Source organism: Ciona intestinalis, chromosome 8 (assembly GCF_000224145.3).
Source record: "Ciona intestinalis chromosome 8, KH, whole genome shotgun sequence".
In the NCBI taxonomy this organism is placed as follows: domain Eukaryota; kingdom Metazoa; phylum Chordata; class Ascidiacea; order Phlebobranchia; family Cionidae; genus Ciona; species Ciona intestinalis.
In genome coordinates, this window is record NC_020173.2 from 3882734 (window position 1) to 3894977 (window position 12244).

At 35.8% G+C, this 12244-nt stretch overlaps 3 protein-coding genes across 4 annotated transcripts; 1 reads left to right on the plus strand and 2 right to left on the minus strand.

Moving 5' to 3' along the window:
- Positions 1-477: 477 nt before the first annotated feature.
- Positions 478-6040, minus strand: LOC100184824 (WD repeat-containing protein 70). Its single transcript, XM_002127640.3, has 13 exons — positions 5857-6040; positions 5705-5753; positions 5502-5622; positions 5054-5244; positions 4535-4688; positions 4087-4209; positions 3492-3623; positions 2858-3042; positions 2391-2529; positions 1817-1997; positions 1620-1739; positions 1113-1275; positions 478-787 (listed from the first exon to the last, which is right to left on the minus strand). Exons 1-13 carry the CDS (start codon positions 5996-5998, stop codon positions 655-657), a joined length of 1833 nt encoding a protein of 610 aa, XP_002127676.1. The 5' UTR covers positions 5999-6040; the 3' UTR covers positions 478-654.
- LOC100182453 (prefoldin subunit 5) lies at positions 6038-6856 on the minus strand. The gene has a single exon (XM_002127597.4). It carries the CDS (start codon positions 6784-6786, stop codon positions 6313-6315), a length of 474 nt encoding a protein of 157 aa, XP_002127633.1. The 5' UTR covers positions 6787-6856; the 3' UTR covers positions 6038-6312.
- A 126-nt stretch (positions 6857-6982) lies between these two features.
- LOC100179321 (cytochrome P450 2C31) lies at positions 6983-12173 on the plus strand. Of its 2 annotated transcripts, none has more exons than XM_002127413.5 (10): positions 6983-7360; positions 7598-8348; positions 8705-8850; positions 9209-9311; positions 9574-9683; positions 9913-10034; positions 10095-10219; positions 10631-10775; positions 10854-11017; positions 11404-12173. In XM_002127413.5, the coding sequence occupies exons 2-10, from the start codon at positions 8058-8060 to the stop codon at positions 11710-11712; spliced, it is 1515 nt and encodes a 504-aa protein (XP_002127449.1). In that variant the 5' UTR covers positions 6983-7360; positions 7598-8057; the 3' UTR covers positions 11713-12173. The 2 variants fall into 2 exon arrangements, with proteins under 2 accessions (XP_002127449.1, XP_026691368.1); XM_026835567.1 differs by having other exon boundaries at positions 7633-8348; positions 11404-11744.
- The last annotated feature ends 71 nt before the right edge of the window (positions 12174-12244 follow it).

The following is a 12244-nucleotide window of genomic DNA, read 5'->3' on the forward strand; positions in this document are numbered from 1 at the left end:
GTCTAAATGCAAAGCAAATGTTGAGCTAGTTCAACGCTTGTCCATTGACGCAGGTTAGCACAAATGATTGTTTTGTGTTTGATTTCGTTCAATATTTTAAAAATTTGCTGAGTAACATTCGTGTAATTCTTGTCCGGCCAATGGAAAAACTTCGTAAGTCTTAACCATAAATCACACAATACAAATAGCGTGTCTGGTTTGCGGCCGAAATGACGTCACAAATCGGCTTTTCGCTTTCAAAGAATTGATGATTATGACGCGCAAGGGTAGATGAACGGCTTAAAAACTTTTCAAAGTGACATGGTTCCCACTTTCTAATCGATAATCCACAAAATCAATCACCGCGTTCTAACCATCGTAATGGAAGACACTTGCGCAGCAAACATTTTGTAACAATCTGACAACTATGACGTCAGCGGAACCCCAATGACGTCTCACAACCGACTAATTAAGGAAGCAAAGAAAGAATACAAACAATTGAATTTGCATTGACAATTGTAATGTCGGTTACAACGCATTTACATGTGAGAAGAAATGCCCGATACGGGGGGATTTCCCCTCCCACAATCAACTTCAAAGCTTCCTCGCTATTCATGACGTCACACATGATCCTCTGTGACGCCACAAGACCATGTATTAAGAGAGAACCACCGTTCAGGAAGGTTTCATTTTCTTCGACGAAGGTTCTTCTTCACCAGGTTTCTTGTTGCTACCAATAATCACGTGACTGTCCTCGTCTTCTGATAGGCTGTCGTCACTCGTGCGGAAAATGGTTTCGGGCTGAGTCCTGTCAGTCAAAAAAAATAACTTCATAATTAGCGGTGTAAGCTCGGACGTCATCCGCACGGCCTACTACTTGAACATTAAACGTAATGTGACGAAATCAATTCGGCCGCTCCCAACTCATAGTTTCAAGTTGGGACAGGCAGTAATAAATAAACCACTAAATACTTACACCACACCACCTACAGTGTTACGATATTACTTAGTGGTAATGTAAAAGCTTTCTACTTAATGAAATACGCCCGTACAAAGCCGTAATGCGACTTACAGGAGTAAAATTTACAAGACAATAATTAATTATAATAAACGCAATATTCATCGATACTGACTTTGCATATGCGTGTGAGACCCATTTTGGATTGCTCTCTGCTGCCGTTGCATGTTTAAGGATTGCATCACGTGGGTTGGAATCATCATGAGTGTCTTTAGCGATTGATTTCATGATGAAAGAAGCCAATGTACTGCCGTGGGCCTTTAACCTACCACCAGCACCTGAATAAATAAATGAATGAATGTTATGCAATTTCTGTATTCTCTTTTGGCGCAGCAACGACAGTCGTTGTAACACACGAGTGTTACGTTTTATACGCCTCGTGCAGGCTCACGAGTTTCCACGCATGCAACTCCGTGTGTGATTATTTTTTATTTTAGATTTTTTATTGATAATTTGAATAACCCGTTAGCGACAACTGTCTTGCCCAAAAGACACATACGCCCTCCACAATGGTAGCAGCTGAAATGTAAGTTAAATGGAATAAATCTATTTAACAATAATATAAAAAAGTTAGGCCAAAACTGTTGCCGATTTTTCATATTTAAAGAATCACCCAACCAACCTCCACGTCCAGATAAGGGGGCCATGGGTTTGTGTGATTTGATCGGATCTTTTCGGTCTTTTTCCTCCTGTTTCTTCGTGCTTCTCTCTCGGTCCTCGCGGTACAACGGCAGGGAATACGCTGAAGGACAAAGTTTTAAAAGCAACAACAAAAAAAACGAAAAAAATACAAAGAAAGAAAATTAATCTTAAATTTACGTGTTATAATCTTATGACGAATGAAAACTTCTGATTGATTCAATTTCTTTCGCTTCTTAACCACGGAGAGTTTCGCTCCTCGGACGCTTCTCTCTGGATCGTATAAGATCTTGACATTTCCGTCAGCTGTCCCCACCATTATCTGGTTAAGCTTGGGGTGCCACAAGCATCGTATGGCGCTCTGTAACATACAGATTTTTAGAACAAATGTTACTTGCTATATCCTTACGTGGTGGGACAACGACAATTGTTATAACACGAGTTTTCTGTTTTACTTTCGTGTTACCATGTAGGTTTTGGTTGGTGCGGTGGTTTCAACACAGTGGTCACTAATGAGTTGTCTAAACTAACAGCCATACAAAAAAAAACGACAAAATAGTCACCACAAAAGTTACATACCGATACGTGGTAACTTGTAACAGGTCGTAAGCGGGCACGAGTTGTATAAAACAGAACACCTGTGCTATAACGAAATTACACACATTATATTATTATCAATTTTGAAGCGCATGTCCCAACTTAGTCACTCCCACACTAGAGGTTGTTTTAATGCAGAAATATAAATTAAACATACCGAATCTGAGACTTCAATTTCGTTGACAATTTCAAGGTCAGTTCGATCCATAAACACAATCTTTCCCCGACCAGCGTCACGCTTCACTGACGTTCCCGTCATTAACAATTTCTCGTTGGGGCTAAAGATGCAATCCGTCCTAGTGACAAAAATGGTTTGTGTTACATTAGAACACAGCTGAAATAAAAATAGGAAACAACGGCTGCTATATGTGAAACGAAAGTAGTTATAACACAGGTGTGCCGTTAAATACAGCTCGTGCTAGCTTACGAGTTACTATGTATGTAACTTTATGTGCGATTTTTTTTCTGTATGACTGACAACTTAGACAACTCACTACTTGGTTAAAGCAATTGTCGCTAAGTGTCTTGCCCAAGGACACAAATGCCCACAGTAGTAGCAGCGAGAAGACTTCTAGGTTAACTGCTAACCATTGTGCCATGGTGCTAGCCAATACTTCAACTTACACAGGGAAGAAGTTGGTAAGATCGCATGCAGTAGCCACTGGGTGTTTAATTTTGCGTATGTCCCATAGTTTAACAGTGTCATCCCCACCCCTGGTGCAGAAGGTTTTATTATCGTGGGCAAATCTAATGCTGGAAGTATCAGAGCCTGAGGTGTGAGCGTTTCGTACAACGTGTGTTGTGTGCACCTGAAACGGAATGTGATTAAATTTTGTTACACGCCATGTGAGGATAAAAATTTTACAAATTAGGTGGCCACTAATAAATTGTCCTAAAATCAGCCATACCTAAAACAAAAAATCCAAAAACATATTTACTCATAAGTTACATCTGTGGTAACTCTAAGCAGGCATGACATGTATGAAACATAACACCTATGTTATAAGGACTGACCTTTCCCTGCCACGTGTGGGTAAATAAGTTACATTTAAGAATCAAATTTTCACCAAATATCTGCAAAAGTTACATACGTGGTAACAGGTAAGCAGGCATGACATGTATGAAACAGAACACCCGTGTTATAAGGACTGTCCTTGCCCTGCCATGCGAGGGTAAATAAGTTACATTCACGATATTTTTTTATATAAAATATCTGCAGTCATGCCATGTCATACCTCTTGTCATAGTCATGTCATACCTTCATTTTAACATCCCATAATGAAATGGATCCATCATTGGTGGCTGCTGCCAATAATTTACCATCTCTACTGTAACAGCAACACGTAGGTTGTGCCCTTCTACCAGATTTATCTTTGCATTTTCTTATAGTCTGAAAAGACACTTTTACTAACACACTAATACAGCAAAAAAATTAACATAGTCTTTTACTAACACAGCAAAATAAAATAACATACTTTTAATTTGGATAGTTAACAAGTAAAATGACTTTTCGTTTATACATTTTTAAAGTTTTAATACAGTAGCATTAGTACTTGTCAAAGTATGAGATAATGAATTAAAACAAATTATTTGCTATAAAAAAGATTTTTTTTCAAATATTCATAACTGGTTTTAAACATTTGTATATCAGGCCTTTGATTATCTATTTCTTCCCTAAAGTAACTCTTGGCTTTGCATAATATTAATATTTTTGTGATACCATACTTTTATTTGTTATGTTAACAAATATCACTTAAATTTTCTGGTTTACCACATGCAACGGAACTACACAATTTTTTAAAGATAATATTTTCTATATGTAATAGAATTAGAAATATTAGACTTTAAAATACCTGGCACTTTTTTCCTTCATCCTTTAAGAGCCATGTTCGAATTGTCCCATCATTAGAACAAGTTAGAAATTCATCTTTTATTTTGGGATTCCAATATCCTCCATTTAGCATGGAATTGTGACCCTTCAAAATTTATAAATATATATATATTATTTATTTTTTTTATATATTATTTTAAAGGTTCTTTAACGTGACAGAATAGGGCAGGGTTTTTAACAAAATATTTGTTATGTTGTTGAGCAAAAATCTTGACTAGAAAATTTGAATGCACCACCAGCCTAAAAAGCCTATTAACAACATGGTAGTGGACATGTGTTATATCCATATTTAAGTTGACAAACTATATTTAGAATGTTCAAAAATTCAAACCTGATTTAGAATTTACTTTTGTGTTATATAAACTATACTTTGAAAAGTTAAAAAATAAAATCAGATTTTTTAAATTTACTTTTGTGTTGTACATATCATTAAGATATTGATCTCCTTTCACACATTCAAGAACTTCATATCCATCTCGATCAAATACTTTGGCTTGTGAGTTGGCTGCAACAACCAGTATATGCTCACCAGTTGAACTGAAGTCTAAGTTCATCATGTGGTGACTAAAATAGGTAGGTTACTTTTAATAATTAATTTTTAAAAGTATTTTAACATTCTATTTATTTCAATAAAACAAAATAAATGTTAAGATTTTTTGTTTGATATATTTTTATATATAATAATATATATATATGCTTAACTTTACTACATGGCACTGTTACAGGCTACAGCACATTGATTAATGTTCAAATACCATTGTATGGAGTCCTGTGGGTCAAAAATCGGGACTTAGTCGGGACATGAATAAGAGACTTTGATATCCCAAGCACGTCAGTTCGGACGTACAAGAGTGTTGGGATAATGGGCCAAACCTGGCCTAAATCCCAGCTCTTAAGGACCTCACTCATCCCTACAGAGTAGACCTTACCATTCACATGGAGTAAGATGTCGAAATGACTGCAGAGCTCTATCCATTCCAGCAAAATCCCAAAATCTCATTTCAAAGTCATGACTGCCAGTTACAAGTCTTGCACCTGAAGGATCGAGTGCTAATGAAGAAACGGGCTTCGTACCGTGCTTTAATGAAACTTCATGAGTGGCTGGAATAAAAGTGCCAGGCTGAAACAAAACAAATACATGACATAAGACAATCAGTTTATAACTCTGATTCCCCAACCACAGTGGGCATATTATTTGGGCAATCTTATTTTTATTAGAAAAAGAAAACCAAGTGGTAAATAAATAAACCAACCCGGGTCTACTATTTTGCAATCTTACTTTTATTAGAAACCACATTGTAAAATAAACCAACGTGAACATAAACCAAAAAAAAGACTAAAATACATAATATACAATAATACATTCAATAATATAACCTCTTCCTCTTCTTCATCACTCTCATCAGAGTCATCAGTATCTTCTTTGTTCAATTTGTTCCCAGATGATTCCGGAGGCGGCATGGGAGGTCCTATAGTCGCATCTTCATCACTTTCTTCTCTAAAAATAATTTTTTTCATAAACGTATTTTTTTACAAAAGTTTTCAAAAAGTATTATAAATTCAAAAAATATATGACTTACTCAGATACTGAAGGTTTCTCCTTTGTTGGTACAGCAATATTATTCAGCTCTGTAGAATATTTTTAAATTCATGATTTTACAAGTATATATGTGTGAGTCAGAAATACAGTATATTGCATTAATCTATAAACAAATACATTATATTTAAATACCAAGATTCTTCTTGCTTCTTTCTTGAGCAGTACGTCTCGTTTCTTCAAATATTGCTTGAAGGTCAAAAGATTTTGCCTTTTTTCCAAAACCTCCAAACCCCATGACCTCTTCCATAGATTTTCCCGCAGAATTTGAACTCATTTTTATAAAGTTATCTAAACTTTACATAAACTTTGGGAATCTAACATACAAAAACTACATTAACAAATGACAATGCGCAACCCAAGATAGTCTCACGATGCAAAAATTTAATTATTGTAATCTACTCAAACTAAATGGCCATATATATAGATATAGATTTTTGTATAAGTCCAATACATTAAAAAAACATGAAAGCCTGTTTGAAACATGCAAGTGAACAGTTTTTGAAATTGAGGCGCAAACATGAACACTCTAATGAAATAATAAAAACTGCATTAAATATTTTATTTAAGCATAATGACTTTTGTTTCAGTTTATTTCTTTTGATCAGACTTTTGTTGCTTGGATTGAGCCAAAAGTTTTGTCTGCATAACTTCAACTATAAGTTGTCTTGTTTTAAACTTGTGCTGCAGAATTGGTTGGAACTTTTCCATCTGCTGCTTCACATAGTCAGATTTCCGCTTGAAAAATTCTTCAGCTTCGGAAATATTTTTTTCAACGTAATAATTTGTACCAATATCGATTAAAACTTTATTTGTATCCACCAAGTTCGCTGGGACATATAGGGAACTGGTAAGTGGTACAAGAACACTTTTACCCTCATTTTCAGGGGTCATGGATTTTAACAAGCAACGTTTTGACGATTCAAACTGAGTTTGTGCCCCTTTTAAAGACTGCATTGAACTAGTGAGATATTCAATCTCACTGTCAAACTGGTCATGCAGCATCTTCAGCTGTGGCAACTGGAGAGTGGTCAAATTAATTTCTTGTCCTTGTTTTGCTGACATGTTGAGACAATTTAATAGAAAATTTAAATAGAAGAACCTGAAACAGCAACAATGAAAAACAAGAAAATTTATATTGATTATTGTTTTATTTGCCTTTTTTTAATTCTGACGTTTACAACTTTAGTCTTGCTATTATGAAGCATCTAAAAGTCTATGTTTTGCAATTTCTACCAACTACCTCTCAAAAATTCCCACAGCAATTTAAAAAAGAAACAGAAATTTTAGAACTGAAATCCGAAAAAGCATGCGAAACTGTTTGACGGAAACAACGGAATTCCAGCAATTAGAAAGCAGGCGAGGTAGAAGGGGACAATTTAAAATCCTAGTTATTTCTCAAATGACCCATTTCCCCCGCCTTTTATGCCACAGGCATTAGTGAAGTTAATCACCAGCAGCACCACTATCTATGCAGTTAACGCGGGATCACACTTCGCACCACTGTTCTGTTTGGCGGGAAGTTGAAAATAAACTTTGACGGTTCCTGCGTAAATATGCAACGATTTCCTTGGCAGAAAGTGCCCAGGAAAGAATATAAATAAAGAATATAGAACTCTATGTACTATATTCCATATAGGTTCGTTCGATTTATTATGGTTTCTACAATCTAATTTGTGTATTGAACACACCCGTGTAATATTGAACTGTGTTAATTCAATTTTCGTTAACGTTGGCCTTATAGTCGATAACCACCTAACCACACGCTATATTCACTTAATTTACGTTTAGTTAACAGTCTAGTGTTTCTGCTACAACATGTTTTGTTTTCACACTTTTATTAACCTGAAAAATATCCCCGCCGTATAATTTACAGCGAAACAGTTCAGGCAAAAATCCTTACTTTTTGAGGCAAAGCCGATCATCGCTAGCTCGCATCTGCAGCGAAGGAGAGAAAGACGTCACAAAACCGATGTCAATTCGCTTGCCATTTGCGCTTGTGTGAACTTGCAATTCAGCGTTTAAGTTCTAGAGCATTCAGTGCAAGAGGGCAATGCATACGATAAGTATAGCAATATTCTAGTTTTATGATCAAGTGTGTAAACTCAAAGTGAGCCAATAAGCGGTGTGGTTAGATAAGATGTAATCCAAGGTTTGAAGGGACCTGTAACCTATCTTTTCAGACACATATGATCTTGTACATATGTTATAATTAAATGGGAATTAGTTAATGATATATCAGACCGCATCCTATTGTAAACATCTCATTGTTAAATATTTTAATAAAAGAGCTATTTTTTATTAAGTAGCTTTAACTATTGGTAGTAATCTCATCTATGTTCGAAAATATGGTTTACACACTTCAATATATTTTTGCGTCAATTGGTCCATACCCTTTTACCGTTCTGGCAATTTGTGTGGCTATGTTGGTTCGTTGGTGGAGAAGACCACATGGTCTCCCACCGGGTCCGCGGGGAATTCCCCTGCTTGGGGTGATACCCTTTATGGGTGAGTTCCCTGAAAGAGTTATAAAGAAATGGAGTTTAGAAAAATATGGACCAATCATGTGCGCCCGGATGGGAATGGAGGACGGAGTCTTTTTAAATACTGCGGAGGCTATTAAAATGGTAAATGATTTACGGTGTCGAGATAGCGACCGTTGAATTTGCACTGGGCACTATTGCACATGCGCTGTAGGTCGGAACAAATATAATGTTCCGGTCCAATTTTAACACGACCCTTGGTTGAAAACGTTTCAGTTACGACGTTTACGTTCCTTGAAACAGTGCAAAATGTGTTTAATATTATTTTGTCCCGGAATGTTTTCCAGGTGGTCCGTATTTAACAGGCCTGGTATTATTTGTTCCGACGTTGCTGTGCATGCAGAATAGCGCCGGGTATACAAATTCAACGATCGGAACAAATATACAACGGCATGCATATTGTACTAAACACAGTACGTGTGACTAATATTTTGTTTCAGGCATTTTGTGATAAGAGTGAACATTTAAGTGGTAGACCAAGAACAACAATCTTTAAGCAAGTAACAAAAGATAAAGGATTGGCATTGAAACAGTACGGTAAAGATTACAACATCATACGGAAATTTGTTGTGCGTACTCTTTCCCAGTAAGTATTTGTATGGCATAAGTTTACGAGATCAGGATCTATATTGCTCTGCGTAAATGCCAAGGTGTATGACTACAATACATTAAATATAAAGGCAAACTCAAATACTACTACGTCCTGTGTTTCGTTTTTAAACCAGAGTCGCATACATCGTAGTGTGGGGAAAGACGGGACACTTTTAGCACATACTATCCAAATAACCTGATAGTGTTTTTAACAATTAACAGCCGTCTAGGGGAGTCGTGAGGATACGGTTTTATATTTGTTTGAATGTTCTTTGTTTACTACCAAATGGGACGAAATAGAATAAAAATGTGTCCCATCTTCCCCCACACTTCTATACAATGTATTGATACAGATGGGGAGTCGGGAAAACAATGATTGAAGATCAAATAGTCGAAGAAGCTGGACTACTTGCCGATTTTTTGAAAAATAAAACAAACCAACCAATTGAACTTAAGGTAATATAGCAGTTGTGAATTTTAATAAGTTTGACTTCAAAGTACTTTCAAAATAGCAACAACACAACACTTTCAAAATAGCAACAACACAACACTTTTTAAGTGCTTTAAAAATTATAGGTTGCTTGTATGAGAAATATATTTTCCTGTGGCTTATGTGTTTTAACTATTGTGTTGTTGCTAATTCCCTTTATTTCTCTATGTTTCAACATCTATTTCTTATTGTTTTTCGAAGAATAAATTTATGTAACATTATTTTCAGCTTTATTTTTATGTAATGACTTCAAACATCATTGGACGAGTTGTTTGTGGGAGACGCCATGACTTTGAAGATGAAGAATATCATGAAATTCTTAACAATATACAAAAAGTGTGAGTGAAACTGTGCAACCAAACTCAGTATTTATTAAACTTCCATGTTAAGTGGATTCAGGGCTATATTTCCCACGCCCTTTACCCCAGATGTTTTCACCTCAACTACCCCTCTCTTTTTGGCTGTTTCCCCGTGACTCTACTCCTCTTATTTTTTGTTGGGTTAAAATGTATCTAGTATTGTACGCTTCCAGGGTCAAAGCAACTATAACAGTATTTCCAAATTTAGCTTGGGTGAAGCGGATGACGCAAAGTTGACACTTCTCATTGACTTCTTTCCTGGTCTAAAACACCTACCATGGTTCCGTGGCGCTAATAACAGAATGATTGAACGAGTAAAAAAAACTTTGGGTAGGGCAATTACATACAAGTACTTAAAATTGCCTAAAATACCACCTAAACATTCGGCAGAATATTGCAAGGGTGTCATTGAAGAACACAAGAAAACATTTGACAAGAACAACCTTCGAGATTTAATTGACGCCTTGTTATACGAGCAACAATTTGGAAAGAAGAGCAAACGAAAAGTTTTATTGGTAAGATTTTCAGAATTCACTTTTAATTACATGTTTTAAATGATTCTAACTTAATAATCAAACACAGGGTTTACATTTTATAAATGACGCGCTTTCTTTGAATAACGAATATGTTCTATATATACAAGTATGTAATAAGTTATATTCATTATTTGTCCCTCCCATAGCAAAGTGATTATACCGCATCTGGTTCAGTCCAGAGTTTGAGTTAAAGGCTGCTACCATTGTGAACCTGTTTGTGCTTAAACAAACACTCACAGTCATACAGTAGGTTAAAGTAAGACGGGACAGGTTTTCATTCTATTTTAGTGTCCAAAGTAAACCAATAAAGTTTAATTGTAAAACCACATCTTTACTTTACATATGGTATCCTAAATCTAACCACTCCAGTTAATGTGAAGTTCCTTAAAGGAAGATGAACTGGTGGTCATAGTTCGAGATCTTTTTACTGCTGGTTCTGAAACAAGCAGCTTAATGATATCATGGGTATTAATAATGTTACTACATCACCCAGAACATGCAAAGAAAGTCATAGAAGAAATTGATGATGTTATGGGTAAGACCTTAAAATAATTTCCTCTTTAATTTTAACAATTGGATATTGTTTCTAAAATTGCAAACTTACTTTTGGTAGGGCCTAACGGAGCCCCAAGCACCAAACACAGAGATAGGATGCCCTTTACTTGCGCTGTGATCCAAGAGACTTTTCGATGCAAGATTGTTGCTCCTATTGGAATACAACATTATGCACAAGCCACTGTCGAGTTGGGCGGTTATATCATTCCTCAAGGAACAATGGTAACATGAGTTTTACTAGTCAATTATTATCTGCTTTCTCGCACAATGGTAAGCACACCTGTCATTAAGAAGTTACAGGATCAAGGTGGTCGCTTCTATCATTGTGAGCCTATGTCCATCGGTATGACACTTGGCAGAAATTATTTACCCAGTGGTCATTTTGGAAGTGTTTGAATTCTTGGTCATACATTTATACAAAAAATGGAACATATCTTTCCATTAAATAACCACTCACAAAGCTAAATACGGTGTTACTCGTAACGAGCACAAGGTGTATGAAACAGGACACCTATCACGTAACAACTGTCTTTGCCTCTTCACGGGTGGTGTATAAGTTCCATCCATCTACTACTCTTCCCTCTCATTTACACTGATGTTTCAAAAAGGTTTACTCCAATATTTGGGGCGTTCACAATGACCCAGTAGCTTGGCCCAACCCTTCTAAGTTTGACCCGTACAGACACATAAGCAAAGATGGAAAATTCTTTACCAGTAACAACATAATATCATTTTCAACTGGACCAAGGAGTTGTCCAGGAGAACCTCTGGCAAAAATGGAAATATTTTTGTTTGTCACAAAAATATTGCAGAAATTTGAAGTAAAAGCTCCCCCTGATAAATTGCCATCATTGGTTGGTGTAAACTGCTTGTTGTTTAGCCCAGAATCTTGTGAAGTTATTTTAACTGAACGATAGATGAGTAGAAGTGCAAATTATGGGATTCATACATAAACAAACTAGCATTAATAATGTAAGTTTAAACAAAAATTAACCACCATAATTAAATGTACATAACCTTAAAACTGATTTTTGCATTTGTGGGCTTGCTAATTGTTTTACAGTTTTAAGAGCATAAAAGAGTTGTCCTTTCATTTTACTGTAAAAAAACCTGTACAGACTATAACACAAGAGAGCACAGCTCTAATGAGAGGGCTCATAACTTTAAATGTAAAAAGTTCTGCGTGGAGCCAACATGCATTAATTTTGCTAGCATTATTACTTAAACAAGCATAATTTTCCTAAGTCTACTTTAAAAGGTGATATCAGATAATAAAATTAATTAAATGTTGTTCATGTAAAAAAAAGCGTTTTTTTACCGATTTGCGTATTGTGATCAAGTTCATGCAAAGCGAAATAAAAAAAGATTATAATTTAACTTTCCTCTTAGCTTACCTTAACACAGTACCCTCTTACATTTCTTTCGGTATGGCACACAGTACTATTAACA

Coding starts and splice junctions, on each gene's coding strand:
- LOC100184824 (XM_002127640.3), bottom strand. CDS start 5,998: ATGAGTTCAAATTCTGCGGGAAAATCTATGGAAGAGGTCATGGGGTTT. Junction 5,754..5,856: donor AAGAAGCAAGAAGAATCTTG/GTATTTAAATAT, acceptor AATATTCTACAG/AGCTGAATAATATTGCTGTA. Junction 3,043..3,491: donor TATGGGATGTTAAAATGAAG/GTATGACATGAC, acceptor ATTCCGTTTCAG/GTGCACACAACACACGTTGT.
- LOC100182453 (XM_002127597.4), bottom strand. CDS start 6,786: ATGTCAGCAAAACAAGGACAAGAAATTAATTTGACCACTCTCCAGTTG.
- LOC100179321 (XM_002127413.5), top strand. CDS start 8,058: ATGTTCGAAAATATGGTTTACACACTTCAATATATTTTTGCGTCAATT. Junction 8,349..8,704: donor CTGCGGAGGCTATTAAAATG/GTAAATGATTTA, acceptor ATTTTGTTTCAG/GCATTTTGTGATAAGAGTGA. Junction 10,035..10,094: donor ACGAGTAAAAAAAACTTTGG/GTAGGGCAATTA, acceptor AACATTCGGCAG/AATATTGCAAGGGTGTCATT.